This window comes from Apiospora marii (genome assembly GCF_038362585.1).
Source record: "Apiospora marii strain CBS 49790 chromosome Unknown utg000002l_segment0_segment0, whole genome shotgun sequence".
Taxonomy (NCBI): Eukaryota; Fungi; Ascomycota; class Sordariomycetes; order Amphisphaeriales; family Apiosporaceae; genus Apiospora; species Apiospora marii.
In genome coordinates, this window is record NW_027117373.1 from 773,057 (window position 1) to 791,365 (window position 18,309).

General features: G+C 31.9%; 3 protein-coding genes across 3 annotated transcripts; 1 reads left to right on the plus strand and 2 right to left on the minus strand.

The window, feature by feature from the left end:
• Positions 1-2,465, plus strand: PG985_001945 (uncharacterized protein; the record flags this gene model as incomplete). Its single annotated transcript, XM_066821714.1, has 6 exons — positions 1-114; positions 844-957; positions 1,022-1,617; positions 1,676-1,750; positions 1,875-2,048; positions 2,300-2,465. 6 exons carry the CDS (start codon positions 1-3, stop codon positions 2,463-2,465), a joined length of 1,239 nt encoding a protein of 412 aa, XP_066689146.1.
• Positions 2,466-3,329: 864 nt separating this feature from the next.
• On the minus strand, positions 3,330-3,730 carry PG985_001946 (uncharacterized protein; the record flags this gene model as incomplete). Its single annotated transcript, XM_066821715.1, has 2 exons — positions 3,330-3,535; positions 3,586-3,730. 2 exons carry the CDS (start codon positions 3,728-3,730, stop codon positions 3,330-3,332), a joined length of 351 nt encoding a protein of 116 aa, XP_066689147.1.
• An 11,115-nt stretch (positions 3,731-14,845) lies between these two features.
• Positions 14,846-16,665, minus strand: PG985_001947 (uncharacterized protein; the record flags this gene model as incomplete). Its single annotated transcript, XM_066821716.1, has 5 exons — positions 14,846-15,154; positions 15,271-15,532; positions 15,587-16,163; positions 16,244-16,439; positions 16,567-16,665. 5 exons carry the CDS (start codon positions 16,663-16,665, stop codon positions 14,846-14,848), a joined length of 1,443 nt encoding a protein of 480 aa, XP_066689148.1.
• Positions 16,666-18,309: the final 1,644 nt, after the last annotated feature.

Consider the following 18,309-nt stretch of genomic DNA (forward strand, 5'->3'; position numbering starts at 1 on the left):
ATGTATGCGCCCGTCACCTCGCTCTTCGCCATGACCAAGTTACGTAACGATGTCAATGGAAATTGGCACATTGCCCTCCGCATCAAGCTAACACGAACCAAGAGGAGGATTTATGTAAAGTTTACCTGTAGACAGTTGATATGAGCGCGAACATCAGCGAAGCGTGAAGAGACGAGCCATACAGCATATGGCAGCTACTTGAACTAGGGTAAAACAATGCAATATCTACAAGCGACTCGTATAGTACAGGTAAAGTGTGCAATTTACTTTGCTTACCCCTATAAGTAAGGAGGCTACTCTCCGCCCCTGGAATACTGAAAAGGGCGGTTATAGATGCGGACGTGCTCATGGTTCAGGGCTTTGAGAAAGTGCTGCGCAAAGCACGGACACTTCTTGCGCGCCAACTCGAACGCGTCTTCGTGAAGATCGAACCCGTCGTCAGGGACGCCCAACTAGTAATGTAAAGCCATGCGCCCCAGATGAGATAGCAATGGTAGTCCTGCGCCCACCCCAACGATGCCGGACAGGGTTCCGCCAAGTATCCATCCACTCTTGGATGCAGTGACCTACTAGCCGCTGCTGTCCCCAGATGGCCTAGTCGGGCATCGATCACTTGGAGGCGCTGGCTGTTCTGTTCGACAGCGTCTTGCAGGTGCTGAAGGAGTTCGGGCTTGACGCAGCTCGCGCTCGCCAGTCCGCTCCCCACTTCTCTAGGAGACGCCAACGAGCGATCGACTGCTGCCGACCTTCTGGTGCACAAACCGCGAGTTACTCGCGGTAGCTACCCAATTTGTTCTCCAATTGCACCATTGGCGTCTCATTCGACGACTACACCTTAGTCAGCGCCGCATGGATCTTTGCGATCTCGATGCTCAGGCTGGTTTCGAGCGCTATCCATTGAAGCTGATGGCGTTCTCCAAATCCGAACGGATGGCATCAATCTTGGCCTACAGCCTCGTCTGCACGAAAAACACTCGACCTGCGTTTCGTCACGCAGCTCAGCTCGCAGCACCGCCTCCAGCTAATCCATGTGCGTATTCAGTTCCAACCACACCTCGCCCCTCAGCTGATCCATGCGGTTGCTCAGCTCACCCAGGACTTCTTCTCGGCACATGCTGAGCTTTGCCATCTTCGCATTAAGCGTGTCGAGGCTGTCATCGCGATTACCTTTGCGCCCCTGAAACATGGCTCGCTCCGCAGGGTGGCTTTCCGCCGATGCGTCGGCTTGCGAGCGTTTAGATTCAAGTCCAACATGCACGGCATCAAAGGGGACCGCAGCGTCTTGGACGTTTGTTTGACCGGCTCCTTCACCAGCGACCTGGCTGGCGACTGCACCATTAATGCGAACGACCCTTTTCGCGGCGACAATCTCCCGAGGAATAGCTGCATGGGCGGAATCAGGGGACGGGATGTAGCATGCCGCCGAAGAGAGGCCGCCTTGTCTCACTCCAGCAGCCGGGGGGTACTCGCGACCGCCAAGTGTGCCATTGCCGAGAATAGGTGTTCGGCGACGTGGCTCGGCTCCGCCACCCAGTTCTGGCGAAAACGTTTGTTTGCCAGTTGGAAAGGTCGTTCATCTCGTAGACTGGCAGAAGCAGCGTCTGCAGCTGCCAATCGGTCAGATTCAAGCACGTGATGGTGTCGTTCTGCAGCAGCTGCACTGACACGTGGGCAGGTATGGGCTCACCGAGTTTAGCCATACCTCTTTGCCTGTTGCGGATGTCCTGCGTCCAGAATTGGTCGAGGCGAAGTACGTCTCCCGCCTGTTTTGAAATTATTGAGTTCTAGGACTGCTTGGCAAAGTGCTGAGGGTGGCGCGCTTCAAGCTCTGTCGCCAAAATTCTTGTGCGATCATCCTTGATACCGCCAAGCAGCTCGGAATCAACTGCCGGCAGTGTGGACCAACGCATCCTCGATCAGCTGGACGTCACAATTGTCCATATCCAGCAGCAAGTACGCCTTGTCATAAGGAGTCTGGGAAGTGACGATCGCGTGGTACCGCTGCATGCTCAGGAGAAAGAGGGGCCGGAGAAGGGCCTGGCTTGCTCGTGCGCGGTGGTTTGCACCCGGGCGACCCACGAACTACACTATGGCAATACGGCGCACTGGTCATCCTTCGAGAGCTGTTGAACCAACCACAGCGGATATTGGTCGGGCGCCAACCTGGGCATCGCCGGGTATGGAATCTTGGACACGGCGTCCACCTCCAAGGGCTGGCCGGGATAATGCGCCGACGACGGAGCGGTGTCATCGGCATGCCCGTCTAAGTCATGTTCCTCATCCAAAACGATTAAGCCAGTGTCGGCATAAGGCTTCAGCTGCAGTGCCTCTTTCGTCCATGGCTGCGCAAACGGGCACATGGCCTTGCGGCACTTCTCGAAGTCCTCGCCAAGGAGTCTTCGATATTCGGCGAAGAAGATGGCGTCCGACTTCCACCACTCCTCGGCCTAGAAGACCTAGAGTAGGTCCTTCGCCGTCAAACCATACCAGAATCCCTTCTGCCCCACGCGGAGCGCTTCGCGCGATTGGTTCATCATCCCCCTAACGCCCAGTTTCTCGACGCATTCCTTGTATTTCGAGTTGGGATAACCGAGACCGAGCATGGCCATCATCATTAATGCCAAACCGCTCTGATGCGAATCTGCCGAGCTGGTCAGATGCCCACACCCTCATGAGCGATCCGCAAATCGTGAAGCCTAAGACAAACCGACAAGTGTCCTAAGCCGTAAGAACGCCCCTCGCATATCTTCCAAGATTAATAAGTCATGCGTCCAATGGTTTATCTGCAGCCGGGTTGCTCTTGAGTTCTCCAGGAACCAATATCTGGGACCAGCGACACTTCGAAACTTGCGTCGCATTTGGGTCGCTCACCAAACTGACGTCTAGCTTGCGCTTGGCCAGACCCTTCCATTGTTTGGTTCAGTTTGGTCAAGTTATTCGCTGACTTCGTTCGGTCGGAGGGTAGCCCTCTGCCAACTCCGACGGCCCGTTATTCATTCCTGCAAACCAGTGTAGTACATCTTTTTGGTTGTTATCCTGTTATTCTTCATGGGAGGGTGGGGGTTTACCGTCCTTGCATTTTTGAAAGGTTGGCTCGGAGACTATATCAAGGTCTGCGATACCTCCGAAGAATACAGTCCGCAGGTCCGGGAGCCCTACATACAGGGGCCAAGCTCTTCTTTTAATGCACCATCGACGTATTTCTGATGTTCCGAGAAGTTCCCGAAGCTGGTTGTATTTCGGAGCCACGGGGTCTGTTGGAGAGAAGGGGCTATCGTTCGAGGGGCTAGAGTTGCTTCCGCGATGATGTGATTCACATGGTCCCAGATCTACTTTTCTGGCTTCGCGGCGATTACAGACTCCAGGAGTGGCTGTACAGAGTCGTGCTCGAAGTTGGACTCGTCGGAAGCGATCGTAGAAACAAGCTTTGGTAGATAGTGGATAAGAGCCTTCCTTTCTCTTCCGACGATAAGCAAACGAGATGCTCGGAAGCGTTGTAGTGATAGAAGAATATCGATAGACAGGTCTTGAAGATCTATACGGCAGTCAGGAGCAGGTGGGGGGAGTTCAATCCGGGAATACTACCATCTTGGTCGAGCTGAGTTAACGAGTGTGGCGAGCAAATGATACTCTTGCTTTCACAGAGACGGCCAAATGAGGCCCGAAAAGTGTTCAAGCCATTTCCGATAGGATGCGCGGCGACAACTTGGCGTCGTGATTCGTCTTCCATTGTGGTAAGCTAATGTCCGCTGTTGTGTTGTCTCTCAAAGCAATGTGCACCTCTAGTCAGCACGAAAGCGTGCATTGCGATTCCAAGGCGTCCGTGCTCTCACCAGAATTAGCTTGGCGTTAACCCTGCGAAGCCATCCCGCCCGCGCGTCGCGTTGTACTTGTCGCGTATCAACGCACGGCTTGGGGGTACTCAGCAGGTGCGGAACAAATTGAGAGCTATTAGTAAGGCAATGCCTTACTTCGCAGCAGCTCGGCATCGCACGGTATTTTTACCAAGTTGTGCCGTTCTGGTCCGTCAGCATCAAGCGGAGAGCCGTGCGACTTAGCAGAGGGAATACGTCTATTAGGGGTTGAACTCTCCAGGCTCTCGTCTCACTGCGCTGCACTAGACTAGACCCACCTAACCTTACAGGGCTGATCGGGATTGTACAGAGAGCGGGGCTCACGGAATGGTTATGCACTAGCTCCTAACTATGCTAAGCAACCCATGAAGGATTTATGTGTAATATTAATGTTTATTTGGAAAGAATTTTGTTATTTTATGTTAGAAGTAATACACTACTGTTATGTCTATTTAATTTCCCTCGTTAAAAAATAAGCTTATTATTATATGTAAAGCTTAAAAGTTTATTAGTTATTATGTTATTGTTTAATAGTTTTTTTTAATTAAGTAGACTTTTTTAAGTTATTATAGTGCTATCTATTATATAAGTCTTTTAGTAATATTAGTTTCTTTTCTACTCCTTTAATAATTATATTATTTATAATAGGATTATATTCTATTATAGCTTGTTTATTTATACTTTTTATTACCTTAAGAATATTTTCGAGTAAAAATACGAACTTATTTAAAATAATTTAATAACTCTGTTTTTAATTTTTTAATTTTATTATTATGTTTTTAATTTAAAATAGTTGGAATATGTTTTTATAATAATATATTTATATAAGCTTAAGTATTTATAAGAATTATAGTTAGGATATAATATTTATAATATTTAATAGTTTATGTATAACTTATGTTTTAATTTTAAGCGTGGACTTGATTAGCACTTTTTTACCTTTTTAATGAATGGTTAATTTGAAGTTAAAGAGTTTAATAATAGCTTTAATAAGAAAGAAATTATAAGTTATAAATAGTGATATATTACTTAAAAGTATAAATAGATTCGCTTTATTCTTTATTGTTTTATTATATGCGGGTAAGCTGTAGTTTTTATTTACATATTTATTTACTTTATATCAAACTATAAGACGTATTTTATTAAGGTAGTAGGATACGATACGGTAATAACCAGTACTATTACTAATTACGTAAGTTGTATACGTTTTCTTAAACTTATACCTAAACTTTTTAAATTTATATGGTGCGATTATTTCCGTCGTTTAGGTTTTAATTCAGAAAAAGATAATAATATTTTTAATTATTTTAACATTAATAGTAAATTATTTAAACCTTTTTTAGTTCGATTAAAGATTTATAAATAAGAATAGTTTATAAAGGTTATTTTAATTATTAATAAAATTAATAAAGTATATTTTAAATGCTGAATATTATATATAATATATAGAATAGAGGTTTAAAAGGGTTATTAGGATGACGAGTAGCGTTTTAGGAAATATAAATTAGTTTAAAGTCTTTTAATAATTATTTAATATAGTTTAAAAGTAATTATTTCGTTAGAATACCTAGTACGATAATAATAGGCGTAAATAATTTAATTTAGTTATAAAATATAAAATTATAGATATTAGTAATATTTTTAATTATGTTATTTCTATATAGGTTATTTTAAGTAATAGTTATTATTTTATTAAAGACTTAATTGTATAAATAAAGCTATTGTTAAAGGTGTTTATTTTTAAGTTAAACGGAAAATTTAAAGGAGTAAAAGGGTTTTTAAAAGGTATTTTACGTTTTTTTATCGTTATTTCTATATGGATTTAAGGATGTTAACAAGGTTATTATTAAACGATTAATTATATAAATTATTTAGAGTTATTATTTTTATATAATTAATAATTTAATATATATATATTATTTTAGTTATAATATATAGGATATAAGTTTTATTATATGAATCGCTAGTAATGTTATTTTACTTTCTTTATGTTTTTTCTATATGTTAACTAAGGGTTTATAGCTTTATAAAATAGCTTATAAAAAGTTCCTAGTAACTTATCTAAAATCCCGTCTTGTTTTAAATTAAATATAAAATGTTTTATATAAAGGATTTGATAAATAAAGAGAAACTAGTATTATAATTTTAATATATAACCGGAGTTTTTTAAATAATTTATCATTAATATAGCTTATATCTTATATATATTAATAATTTTACTTTCGCTATATAAAATATAATATAATATGTTTAATTATATAAATAACGATATAATTCTATTTATATATTTAAGAATATATTAGTGAGTTGTTTATATTTTGTAATTATAATAATTATATAAATTATTATTATATATAGTTGTTATATATAAATAATAAATATATAAAACCGTTAAATTTTTTACTTTATATAATAATTAATTATATAGTTAGTTTATTTTTATTTTATAATTAACTATATTCGTCGCGTTTTATTTTATTAATAATTATATATTTATATTTATTATAATAGTTTTTATACTTAACGCTTTTTATATTTTTTCCATTAGCTATTTTATATCTTATTTTATTATTACGTTATTTTAAAAATTTACTAAGTTAATTTTAACCTAAGCGTATTTAATGGTTTCCATTTAAAAGAAAGTGAACTTTAATTAAATCGCCAATAATATTTAATAGATATTTTTACTCTTAACTTTTGTTTGGTAATTTATAGCAATTAAGTCTTTGTTTTTTTTTTATAACGAGGAAAGGGAAAGATATTACTTATAAATGACGCGAAGTTTAATGTAGTTATACTACGAATTGCGTAGGTGGTTAAATATAACAAAGTAACTTCCTATGTTTATATTCTAATCGAAATTATTTTATTATACTATTTAAATGGCTTATATAAACTAGGTGAGGTTATATTTATACTTTTAGCTTATTAGTATGTATTTTCTAGATTTCTTTTATATTCTTATTATAAAATTCTTTAATTTTTTAAATTTAAATAAGTTATGGAATTTTTATTTTATAATATTTTAATTGTATATTATATATCGTTAGTTTTTTTTAAACGCTTTATACTGGTATTTTAGCTATTATATATTAATAGTATTTTAAGATAATGTTATTTTTACCGGTTTTTTTTTTAAGCGGCCTTAGATATAGCTTATTAGTACTATTACTAAGTAATTAATTAATTTAATAATAATAGATTAATTCTACGTCTTTTGAAATAATTTATAGGTATTTAAAGTTCTTACTCCTTATAAGCTTTGTAAATAACGCGAAGACTAATAAAAAAGATAATAATAACGTTTTTAAATTCTATAAAAAGTTTAATTAATAATAAATAATAATATTTATAAACACGTTAATATTTTTTTTAAATATTAATTTATTTATTTAGTTAAAATAAAGCTTTAAAGTTTTTCTATTTATTTTATAATATGAATTAATTAGCATTTAAGTCGACGGTCCTGATATTTTAATTAAAGATAAGTTTATTTTAATTAATATAAACGTTTTCTAATCCGCTTTTATCTGCGGATTATAAAGGGTAAGAAAGAGTTATATATTAAGTTAATTCTTAGAAAATTATTTTAATTAAAAGAATAATACCAGTAATTTACTTAATTTTTTAGCTAGTTTAATAATATATTATAATAATTTTATAAATAATATTATAATATAGTTATATAAGGTGGTTTATTTTTATTTTTTTAGTATTTTAGTTAACGTTTTTATTTATTTTTTATATATTTAAATTATAAAGTATTTTTACGCTAATTTATTAGGTATTAATTTTAAGTTATTATATTTAAAAGTTATATTATTATATTTAATTAAGAATTAATTAAATATTTTATAAATTTTAAAGTTTATAGTAATTAATTCTATAATTAATAATATGCTTTTATATATAAAAGTAGTTATAAATATTATTTAATAAATGATTATAAAGGGTTTTATTTTTATATATATTAAGTTTTATTAACGTTTAAAAGAAATATAATAGGTTAAAAGTTAAAATAAATTATTTAATATGTAATTATAGTTATTAAATATATTTTTTACTTTATTTTTTTTTATAAAAACGATTAGATTAATATAGGTAAATAAAGATATTTAGGTTTTTACGTTTAGTTTATTAATTATTATTAATTTAAGCGACTTATTTCTTAGTTTAAACAATATTTATATTTTTTTTTTTATATGTTTTTTTATTTTTTTTAAGGATTAGAGTATATACGGCCAAGTTATAGCTTTAAACGAAGCGTATAAAGTAAGCGAAAGGTATTATTTATGGATACTTTTTTCGTAATTGTTAAAATCGTGGCTAACTTGGAATTATTTAATTTTTTATATAATTTAATAAGGTATATATTTTTATAAGCGAATTAATATTTATTATTTATTAATAATAATATATAAAGATTCGCGTTATTATTATTATATAGGAATTAACTTTTATTTCTAAGTTTATTAATCTTATAAATACTATATTTATTTATTATTTTTTTTTTTCCAACCTAGTATAAAACTCTAAAAAGTTATTTAGTAATTATAAGTAGTTTTAAACGTAATAGTATATTGTTTAAAATAATTATCGCCTTTAAAACTAGCGAGGTTATATTATTTTATTTTATTATTTAATTAAATATTATTGCTTTTAATATTAGCTTTATAAAATTAAAGGCATTTAGAAACTATTATATTAAATTAATTATTTATAAACGTATTATTATAAATAGCGAGAAAAGTATTATATTATTGGATTTATTTAAATATATCGATTTTTAAAAAGTTAATGTTTTAATATATATTATTACGACTGATAATAAAAGTGTTTATCTTAATTTATATATTACTTTAAATATTTTTATAAAGTTTAAAGTTAGGAATTTTTTAAAAGATACTTTTCTTATACCTACTATTATTTAATTTTATAGAATTAAGGCTAACCTAATAATAAATATTTATATAACGCGTAGGGGTTTAAATAATAAGGATAAAGCGAGGAAAGTATTATAGGTTATTATTTAAGCGATTTAAAGTAATAAGGGGTAGGCTTTATTTTTTTAGATTAATTATTTTATTACCGTGTAATTTTTAAGTTTTAATTTTTATATTTATAAGTATATTAAATTTAGTAGTTTAATTAATAATTTATTGATATTTAAAATGAAAGAGCGTAGTTTTAAAGTCTTTTTTATATGTGTAAAAAAGATTAAATAGTATAATTATAAAAGCCGCTTAAAGAATATAGGTTATTAAAAAATAATAATATTACTTTTATTATTATAATTATATATGTTTATTAATTAAAGTAATAGCGAAGCGCGATTATTATAAAAGTAAATAATAATTAAAGATGGAAAAAAACGATTTATTTTATTTTTATATATAATTATATAATTATTTATTATATTTGTAGTTTTTTTATATTTTTATATATTATTAAGTTTTTAAAGTATTAGCTATTAATTTATATTAAAAAACTATTGTTATTTATAAAGTAATAATAAATAATTAATATAATATAATTATAATATATTTATATTTATTATAAAAACAAAGCTTAGATTAAGAAGAAAGTAGTTAGCGCTGGGTATATATTATTTAAAAATAATAAAAAGGGTGCTATAAAATAGTATTATTTAGTTAAAGTGTAATAGCTATTTATTATAATATAAGAATAATTGTTAATATTTAAACGTTATTTATAAAATATTTATTAAATAAAAAAGCGCTGCTACTTATTTATTTATATATAATACCTTATTACGAATAGATTACGTGTGGTTAAAAATAAGTTAAAAAGAGGTTAATTAAAAGGCAATCGAAACGTTTTATATTTTTAATTTATATTATACTATATATAAAAGGATATTTTATTAATAATAGATATATTTAAATTAAGTAGTTTATTATTTAATATTAAGGCTTTTATATAATAAATATAGGCTAGCTTTTTATAGAATAAAGGCGTCTTAGCACGTTATGTAATAACGGATCTAGTAGTTAATAAGAAATAATTAATATATAATTATTAATATAAAAATAAGTAATTTATTAATAGAAATTAAATATAAAAAAGTAGTATATAATATTTAAAATCTCTTTAGCCTTATTGTTTCGAATTATATTAATAGTTTTACGTGTTTAATTATTTATATTATTTATTATGCCTATATATTAAATTTAAGTTTATTCTAACTCGCTTATAATTAACTTATTGTTATGCTAAGCTTATAATATTTTAAAGGGTTAATCGCGACTCTTAATTACTTATATTTAATCTATATATATTAAATTTATAGCGCTTTTACTTTACGATTAAAAACTTTAGCTTATTACCCTCATGTAATTATATTAATTAGTTTAATTAATTATATTACTATAACTATTTATTATTTAATAATGTATAATTAATGGTATAATAAATTATAATATTATTATAACTTATTATTTTATATCTACTTTATATTAAATAAATTTAATTAGATCTAGTTTTAATTCTTATGTCTATTATATATAGGTATATTTTTATTATAATTTAAAAAGAAAGTTAAATTAATAGTTTATAATTTTTATAGGTTAAACGTAGATAATATATAAATCTTATCGGCGAGCCTCGTTTTAATTAAATCTTTATTAATTTCTATTATATATTAAAGCCTATTTAACCCTATGTTATTATATATAAAGAATAAGCCGTTTTACTTTAAGTAGAAATACTATTAATCCATGCTTATAATTATGAGGCTTATAATTCCTTTATAATTATGTATAGGTATTTAAAGCTAGCCATTTAGTAAGCTTATAATATAAAGAGAAATAAGGTTAAAATATAATTTTATATAGTTTTAAAATATAATTAATTAATAAAGTGTTATTATTATTACTTTATTTAAAAGGTTTTAGAATTATTATTAATTTACCGAAAAATTATAACGGCGAATCTATTTAAAAAGTATATTTATTTAAAAAGAAAGCGTTTTTTTTATTTTTAACGATTTATTAATATTATTTTATTTAAAATATTCTAAATCCTTATAAAGTTATAGGAGTATAAATTTATTATTTATAAAGCTATATTTATTAAAGTTTTAAAACGTTTTAATATTTTATTTTATAGCGACTTTAAAGAGGCGTAGAAATAATTCGTACGTTTAAAAGATATAAATAAATATATATTTGTTTAATTTTATAAGTTCGCTTATATAAGAAATTACGCTATTTTAAATACTTATATATTATTTTAATTTAAGCTTAAGACGTTTATTAATTACTAAATTACTTTAGATCTTTCTAATAACTTAGAAATAAATTATAATGTATGATAAGTAAAAGTAATAAGTTTAAAATCGAAGGAAAAAAAAGAAACTCGGTATATTAAAAGTATTATAGCCGAATAAAAAAGATTAGATTTAGGTTAAATTTTTTTATTTTAGTTTTAATAAGACCGATCCTAATTTTATTTTTATATAAGATTAGAATTATTCTAATTATTTAAATACGTTATTGCTATATATATAGCTTTATATATTTATAAATTATAATTTTATTACGAAGCTTTAACGGCTAATATTATTTAAATTTTATATTATTTTATACGTTTTTTACTTAATAAAATAAAGAGTAAAGGATATTATAAAGCTTATAAATTATAGTTTTAAAAATATATTTAAAGTAAAAGGTAGAGGTTAGACTTTAAAAGAGGTAATTATATTATACATTACTTATTATTTAAAGGATTTATAATATTATTTTATGTTTTAAAATATATTTTTTTATTAGAATAAGTTTTTAAAAGACTTTATTGAATAAGTACAGGATTAATTTAGTTAAACTAATAAATAATGAAAGCGAATAATATTATATATAGTTTTTAATATTAACATTAAAGTACTAATGTTTAGTTTGTTTTTTTAGTAATACGTTTCCTATTTATAAAGTTATAAGATATAGTAAAGCGAATTATTTCTTTTAATAGATTATTATATAATTATTTTTTAAGCTTGTCATAATATATTTATATAGAAAATGCTTTTTTATTATCTATTATAATTTATTTTTTTAATTATTTTAACCTTTAAATTAACGCTTTTAATATTTTATTTCTTTGTTAAGCGAGCGTATTTAATTATAATACTAGATATATAATTTTTAAGTTCTTAATACTTTATGGTTTATAAACTTTTTATAATATTTGTTAATAATTTATACTAGTTTTTTTTTTTTTCTATTTATTTTTAAATTTAAGCGATAAAATTTTATTAAATTATTATTTATTTAACGTTTAAACTTTATATTTAAGAAAGTTATTTTATTAAGCTTTAAAGAAGGTTTTAAATATAGGCGTATTGTTTATTGTTTTTAATTTTAATTCGAAATTTTAACCTATATTAGTTTCGTATATAGCTTAAGGGGATACTTGGTTTTAATATATAGTTTTTTAAAAATAAGCGAAAATTTAGGTTTTTTAAAGTTTCTATTTAACCTTTTATTATATAAGTATTTTATAATATTATATATTTTTAAACTTATTATCTTAAATTTATTTATTATAATAAAGTTAGTTTTATAAATATTAATACTTTTTTTAAACTTATAGACTATATATTTTACTCGTTACAACCTTTTTTATCCTCTTTAAATCGCAGTTTTATTATAGTTTCGAAGAGGATTTCAACGATTAACTTTAGCCGGTCCCCTTGTTATTTAAAGTGTTGGTTATAACTTTTATAGTTATAAGGTTTATAAATAGAGCTTTTACCCGTAATTTTAAATAGTTATTAAGAAATATATTAGTAATTTCATTAAGATATATTATATTTAATATAGTTAAAACGTTTAATATAGTTATGTTATAACTAAGTTATTGGATTTTTTTTTACGTTTATTTAACGAGAAAAGGTAAGTTATATATTTAAGTAATAATATAAGTTTAAATATAATTTGTAAATTTTACGATTTATATTTCAGGTATAATAAATCTTTACGGTTTTAAGTATTAGTATATATTTGTAAAAAGGAAATAAATAAGGATATAATTAACATTTATAGATATTTATTTAAAACGGAGCTTTTTATTATAAATCCTTTAAATACGAAAGAAATTAAAGTATTTATTTAATAATATTTTTAGTATTTTGAATATTTTACAGGTGTTATTAAAATATATATTAATATAATGGGTTATATATAGCTTTTATTTTTTTTAGTATTATAAGATGGAAATAAATATTATAAATGAGATTTATAAGAGTATTAGCCGAGGATTAGCGTTAATTATTAGAAGAAATTTAAATAGAGCTATTTTTTTAACGGTTTTTTTATATTTTTTAACTATATTTATCGATTTAATTCTAGAATTAATTAAACTATAAAGAAGGGGTAATTATTTTTATAATATAATAATTTATTTTTAAGGGTTTAAAGTATTTATTCTTAGTTTACTTAATTTTCTAAAGGCTAGCGTATCGGCAAAATATAGGGGCGTATTATAATAAATACTAAATAAAGTATTATTATAAGTTTTTATTTTATAGAGGTATATAGTTTTAACTAGCTATATTAATTAATTATAATAATAATAAGTTTTATTTTCTTAGCCTTTTTAATGTAATTATAATAGGTTTCCTTTATTTATATTTATAGTCCTTTATTTAAGGTTTTAGTAATAAGATTATAATAAGTCGCAATTCATTTAAGTAAATATATCTAAATAAGTGTATTATAATATTTCTAACGAACGTTATTTAATAGATTAATCGTGTTTTCATAGAATTTAATTAAGTTATAAAGAATTTAATTCTAGCGAAACTTAAAGAGATATTAAATTAAGAAAATTATAAATAGTAATTAAGTATACTATTTACTAGTTAAAAAAACGAAAATTAATATATTTCAGAATAAATTAAAAGATTATAAATAATTAAGTTTTAAAGAATAAAAAGCTATTTTTTTAATAGTAGTTAAAAAATGGCTTAAAAAGAAAAGTAAGTTACCCCGCCTTTAAATCGTTTTAAAAGGGAAAAGAAGCTTCCCCGCGTTTTTTTAATATAGTCTGTTAATCGGCTTTATATAATGTTACTTGCCTTATACTTATAGTATCTATTAGGAGCCATTTATTAGTGATAATATAATTATATAACTACCTGTTTATTATTATATAAATATGATATTTATTGGCTTTAATGGATATAGTATTTATAATTATGTTATAGAGTTTTTTATTTCGTTCTTTAACATGTTCCCCGGCTTAATATTATTTAGCTACTTAGGTTTTTATAAAAGGTATAAGTTATTATTATGTTGTTAGCTTTCCCTTATTTATGGTATTTTATTGACTTACTTTTAAGTTATCCTTTTTGTATTGATTTTTAGTTTTTATAATTATATAAGATTGCTTAATAAATTATTTTATAAGCTTTTATAATTACTATAGAATTTTATTAAGTGGCTTTAATATTTAAATATTAGTGATAGTTAATTTTATAAGTTAAAAATATTTATCAAGTTATAATTAATTATAAAGTAGGTTATAACACCTTTGTTAAAACCCTTTTTTAATATAATTTATTTTTACATGTGTTAAAATTATAATATATAAACTAAGCATTTTAGCTTTTTTATATAAAGATAAAGCGTATTTACTTGTTTTGGTAATTTTTTAATAGTAAGTTTTACCTGCTTTTATCTATATTAACTTTTAAGGCTTAAGTCTTAACCTAGGGATTTCTTTCCCACTTTATATAATATTCCTTGCTTAAAACGCCCTCGACTATAAGGCTATTAAACTCTGCCTAAGCGCTTAGCTGGCCAGGGTGTAGCTTTAAGCGATACGGCCACTTATCGATAATTGTGTGCCGTGATTTTATCCCTGCACCTAAAAGAGCGGCAAGCTTATCAAAGTTGTGCTTTTTCACATATCTAGCCATCGACGTCAGCAGAAAAGTCGATTTGTCCTTAATAGGCTCCATGGTCGTGTTATGCTTACTGGTCAAAGATGTGGTCATATGTTGAGACGAAATCTCGGGCAAGTGAGACCTTCACTAGTTCAGGGTCATAAGGGGTGGTTGGACGACGTTTGGGAGGGAGGTACTGCAGAAGCCGTTTCGTCACTGGACTGTTTGGAGTCATTTCGGAAAGCTTGTCTTGGTCGGTCATGGTTTCGTCGACCGCGTTCATGAACAAAGTAAGCAGAGTAGCATGCTTGTTCTCCAATGAACTCTGTAACAAGGGTATCATTAAAGTGAGCGTCCGGTGTATCCCTAGATAGCCACCATCGGAGATATTGGAGGTCTTGGCAATGTGAGTTACTTCACCAATTGATGCTTTCCCTCAATGTATATCGCACAGGGATGACAGGTTTGAGAATGCCTTCCTGTGAATCCTCCACTACCAATGGAGTTACTTACCTCAATTCTGCTAAAGGTCTCACTTCCAAGGTGTGCTGGAAGGTCCATAACGTCGACCTGGAACAGCTGGAAGGACATGCTTGAGCTCGCGAGACGGCCAAGAAAAGTCCGAAACAAAGCACGAAGGTAGTAAAAGAGCTTTCCGTAGATATCGGCTGTTGCAGACCCACTAAATGTCTGGGCGACTTTCGAAGAAGGCCACCCATGAAGGGGATCAGCATTGTCTTTCATCGGCCAGGTGTCGGCAGTTTGAAAGAAAGTCCTATTCCACATTAGCTTCATACGTCAAATTGAAGTAGAAACGCATTGGGCGTACGGGTTCGGCTCTTGGAAAGCCAAGCGCGATGAACCAAATGGGAGCAAGAGACCGTATTTACGGAATTGGTAGATTGCAATCCGGTGCGGAGGGGGATGGAGAAGCAGATTTCGATCGCGATAATCCTTCCTTGAGTCGGCCAAGGTGATGCCTGTACGGAGTTGGCATGCTCGTTCCGGCGTCAACCCTGCGGGAACTTCAAGATACGCCAAAAGCTTGTCCCAGGATGCCTTCTCTAGGACAACTCTCAGAGATCGCTCTCCGAATGTCCACGTTTTCCCCAGAAGGCACTTCGCCCCCTTGTCCTTGATCTTTTCGCAGACACCTTCGAAAAGAGGACGGATCTTGCCCTGAAGGAAGTTCAAGTCTGATTTTCGTATGAGAGCCGAATACCAGATGTGAATGATGCAGTCGGCTGTCTCGTCAATATCCTGAGATACAAGAGCAGTAAGGAGAATTATTAGATTGCGCGCCACTATATCGAGATCTCGATCGTTGATCGCGATCTTAAGGGGGTAGTTGTAGTTGCTCGGTAGCTGGGCAATCGTCTGGATAACGTTTCGGAGGTCGCCCGAAGCTTGGAAGATTTCTTAGATTAGCCTAATATAATCGATTAAGTTACCGTCTTAGGTTGTGATCTTTGATGTGGGTACGTACCTGCAAAGAGGAGATTCAGTTCTCTCTTATATTCATCGCCTTCATTTGACTCAAGCTGAAGTACATCCAGAGCAGGAACATTGCCCCAGAGGTATTTATTCGCTCCAAAACTCTCAGCCACCCCACCCCTGATAAAGGCAGGTTGTCGGTTCTCTGCAACCCAAGCAGGTTGCCAGCTTCCTTTGCCCAAGGGAATCTTGCAGTCAGTCTTATGTCTTTGCCAGTGCAATCTTTGGCACGTTGGGCTGCAATACTGCACGAAGACATCAGTCAGAAAGACCCGATAGTGAGATGACGACAGGAAATGGTGCCAGAAAACTTACAGCAACGAGCAGACAGCCGCTGCAGCCATGTGTGCCGGCTTCCTTGCAAGCGATACCATTGGGGTCCCAGTTTGCGCAAGGAAATCGCGGGGCGGCCATTTTAGAATCTGCAGGCTGTTGACGAAGATGCATCTGAAGTGTCATCTCGTGCCTCACCAACGGTTATCTTGCGGTGTGGTAGCATGTATTGCTGAGGAAGGGTTTGGTTCTCATGACCAGGTCCTAGGCTAAAAGCTTGGAAATTGGAAACTTCATGTGAATCACAATGAAAGGGTTTGTGCTGAAGTATATGTGGTTGCTTCTTTCTGGTAATACCCACCATCTGGTACAGGCTGGGCAGCAATGCATGAAGAGGGCATCTGAAAAGAATCCCCTTCGTTGGGTTTTGCATCAGACCGATTTAGACTGTACTGTTGCGATTCCAAATCAGAATCTTGCAAGTCGTAGTGATAACGCATTAGACTTTTAGCCAACTGTCTTCTTTGGAAGTGATGAATGAAATCTGGCCAGTTCCTTTTTGACACATCACAACTTATTGTCTAACGAGAGGTTGATAGCGGCGAGCCGTCCCGTTGGGTTTCACCCCGGAAACTTACATACCCAAGCACATCAAACAGTTTTTCGTCGCCAGGTCTCCTGAGGGCCTTCGCTTAAACAGGGCCCACTGGCAGAAATTGAGAGACAGAAAGGTCCAAGCAAATGAGATACAGCAGGAAAGTAGCTGTCATTCAGATACACATCCTTGCTTAAGGGCCCAATGGTTCAACGGCCCAAATTCGCCGGTCTGGGTAGCCGGAACCCAGTAGTAGCCTGTAATGGGGGTTTAGCTGTTCATCTTCTTTCCATCCCGGGTATGTTCGATTGGAATGGCGCTGATGCGTGCAGATTTTGGCGCAGCGCACACTGGACTGGTAGACAGCACCTTTTGTACTGTAGCTGTTACTGTAGCTCTAGTTTCAGAGTCATGGTGACTGTAGAAGATAGTCCTGGTCCCGCTTTTGCACAACACTGGGTTCCAATGCCCCAATGCCCCAATGCTCCTCGCCCGTCGCAGCAGCACGTGCCACCCGTTCGGCCTCCACTATAGGTACATCTGTGCATCCCATTCTGCGTCTACCCCACGAGAAGTCCAATTTAACCTTTCGGTGGGCAACTGACAGAGACCTAACAGATGCATGGGGGCGGGGGAATGTACTGACGTTTCCGCTCCAGACATCGATCTTTTTACCGCTTAAAATTCCCTTGCCTGGCATGCGTTAGGTAAAACACAACTACGTTGCCCCACAAACGTACAAACATCACGACCTACGGATTGGCCAAACTCTCTAACAGATGGAGACAATGTCCAGTCAGGCGTTGGCGTTGGCGAAATTCTTCGTCGACTGGCGGCTCCCTGGACCAAGGGCTCTCCTTAGTGTAGTGACGCTTTTAAGATTTCTGTTCAGCAATTGAGCCAGATACCAGGTAAGCTACGGACCGAGATACGATTGGAATAGTACGTGACTTCGCTAATCTGAATGTTTCTTTTCATAGTACTAACCCTACGTGTTCCGTTGAACAAGATAACGCGCCCTAGGCATATCTAAGTGAGTAAAGACGAGCAAACATGTGTTGAAAGGCTAAGGCCGTTCAGCCCATGACAGGGCAGTAGGTGCTCTGCCATCAAGTTCCGCCGCCAAATATGATGGGGTTAAGCCAGTATACAAAGCAACGTGTACTGTGGGGGCTGTGCCTGAACCTGAG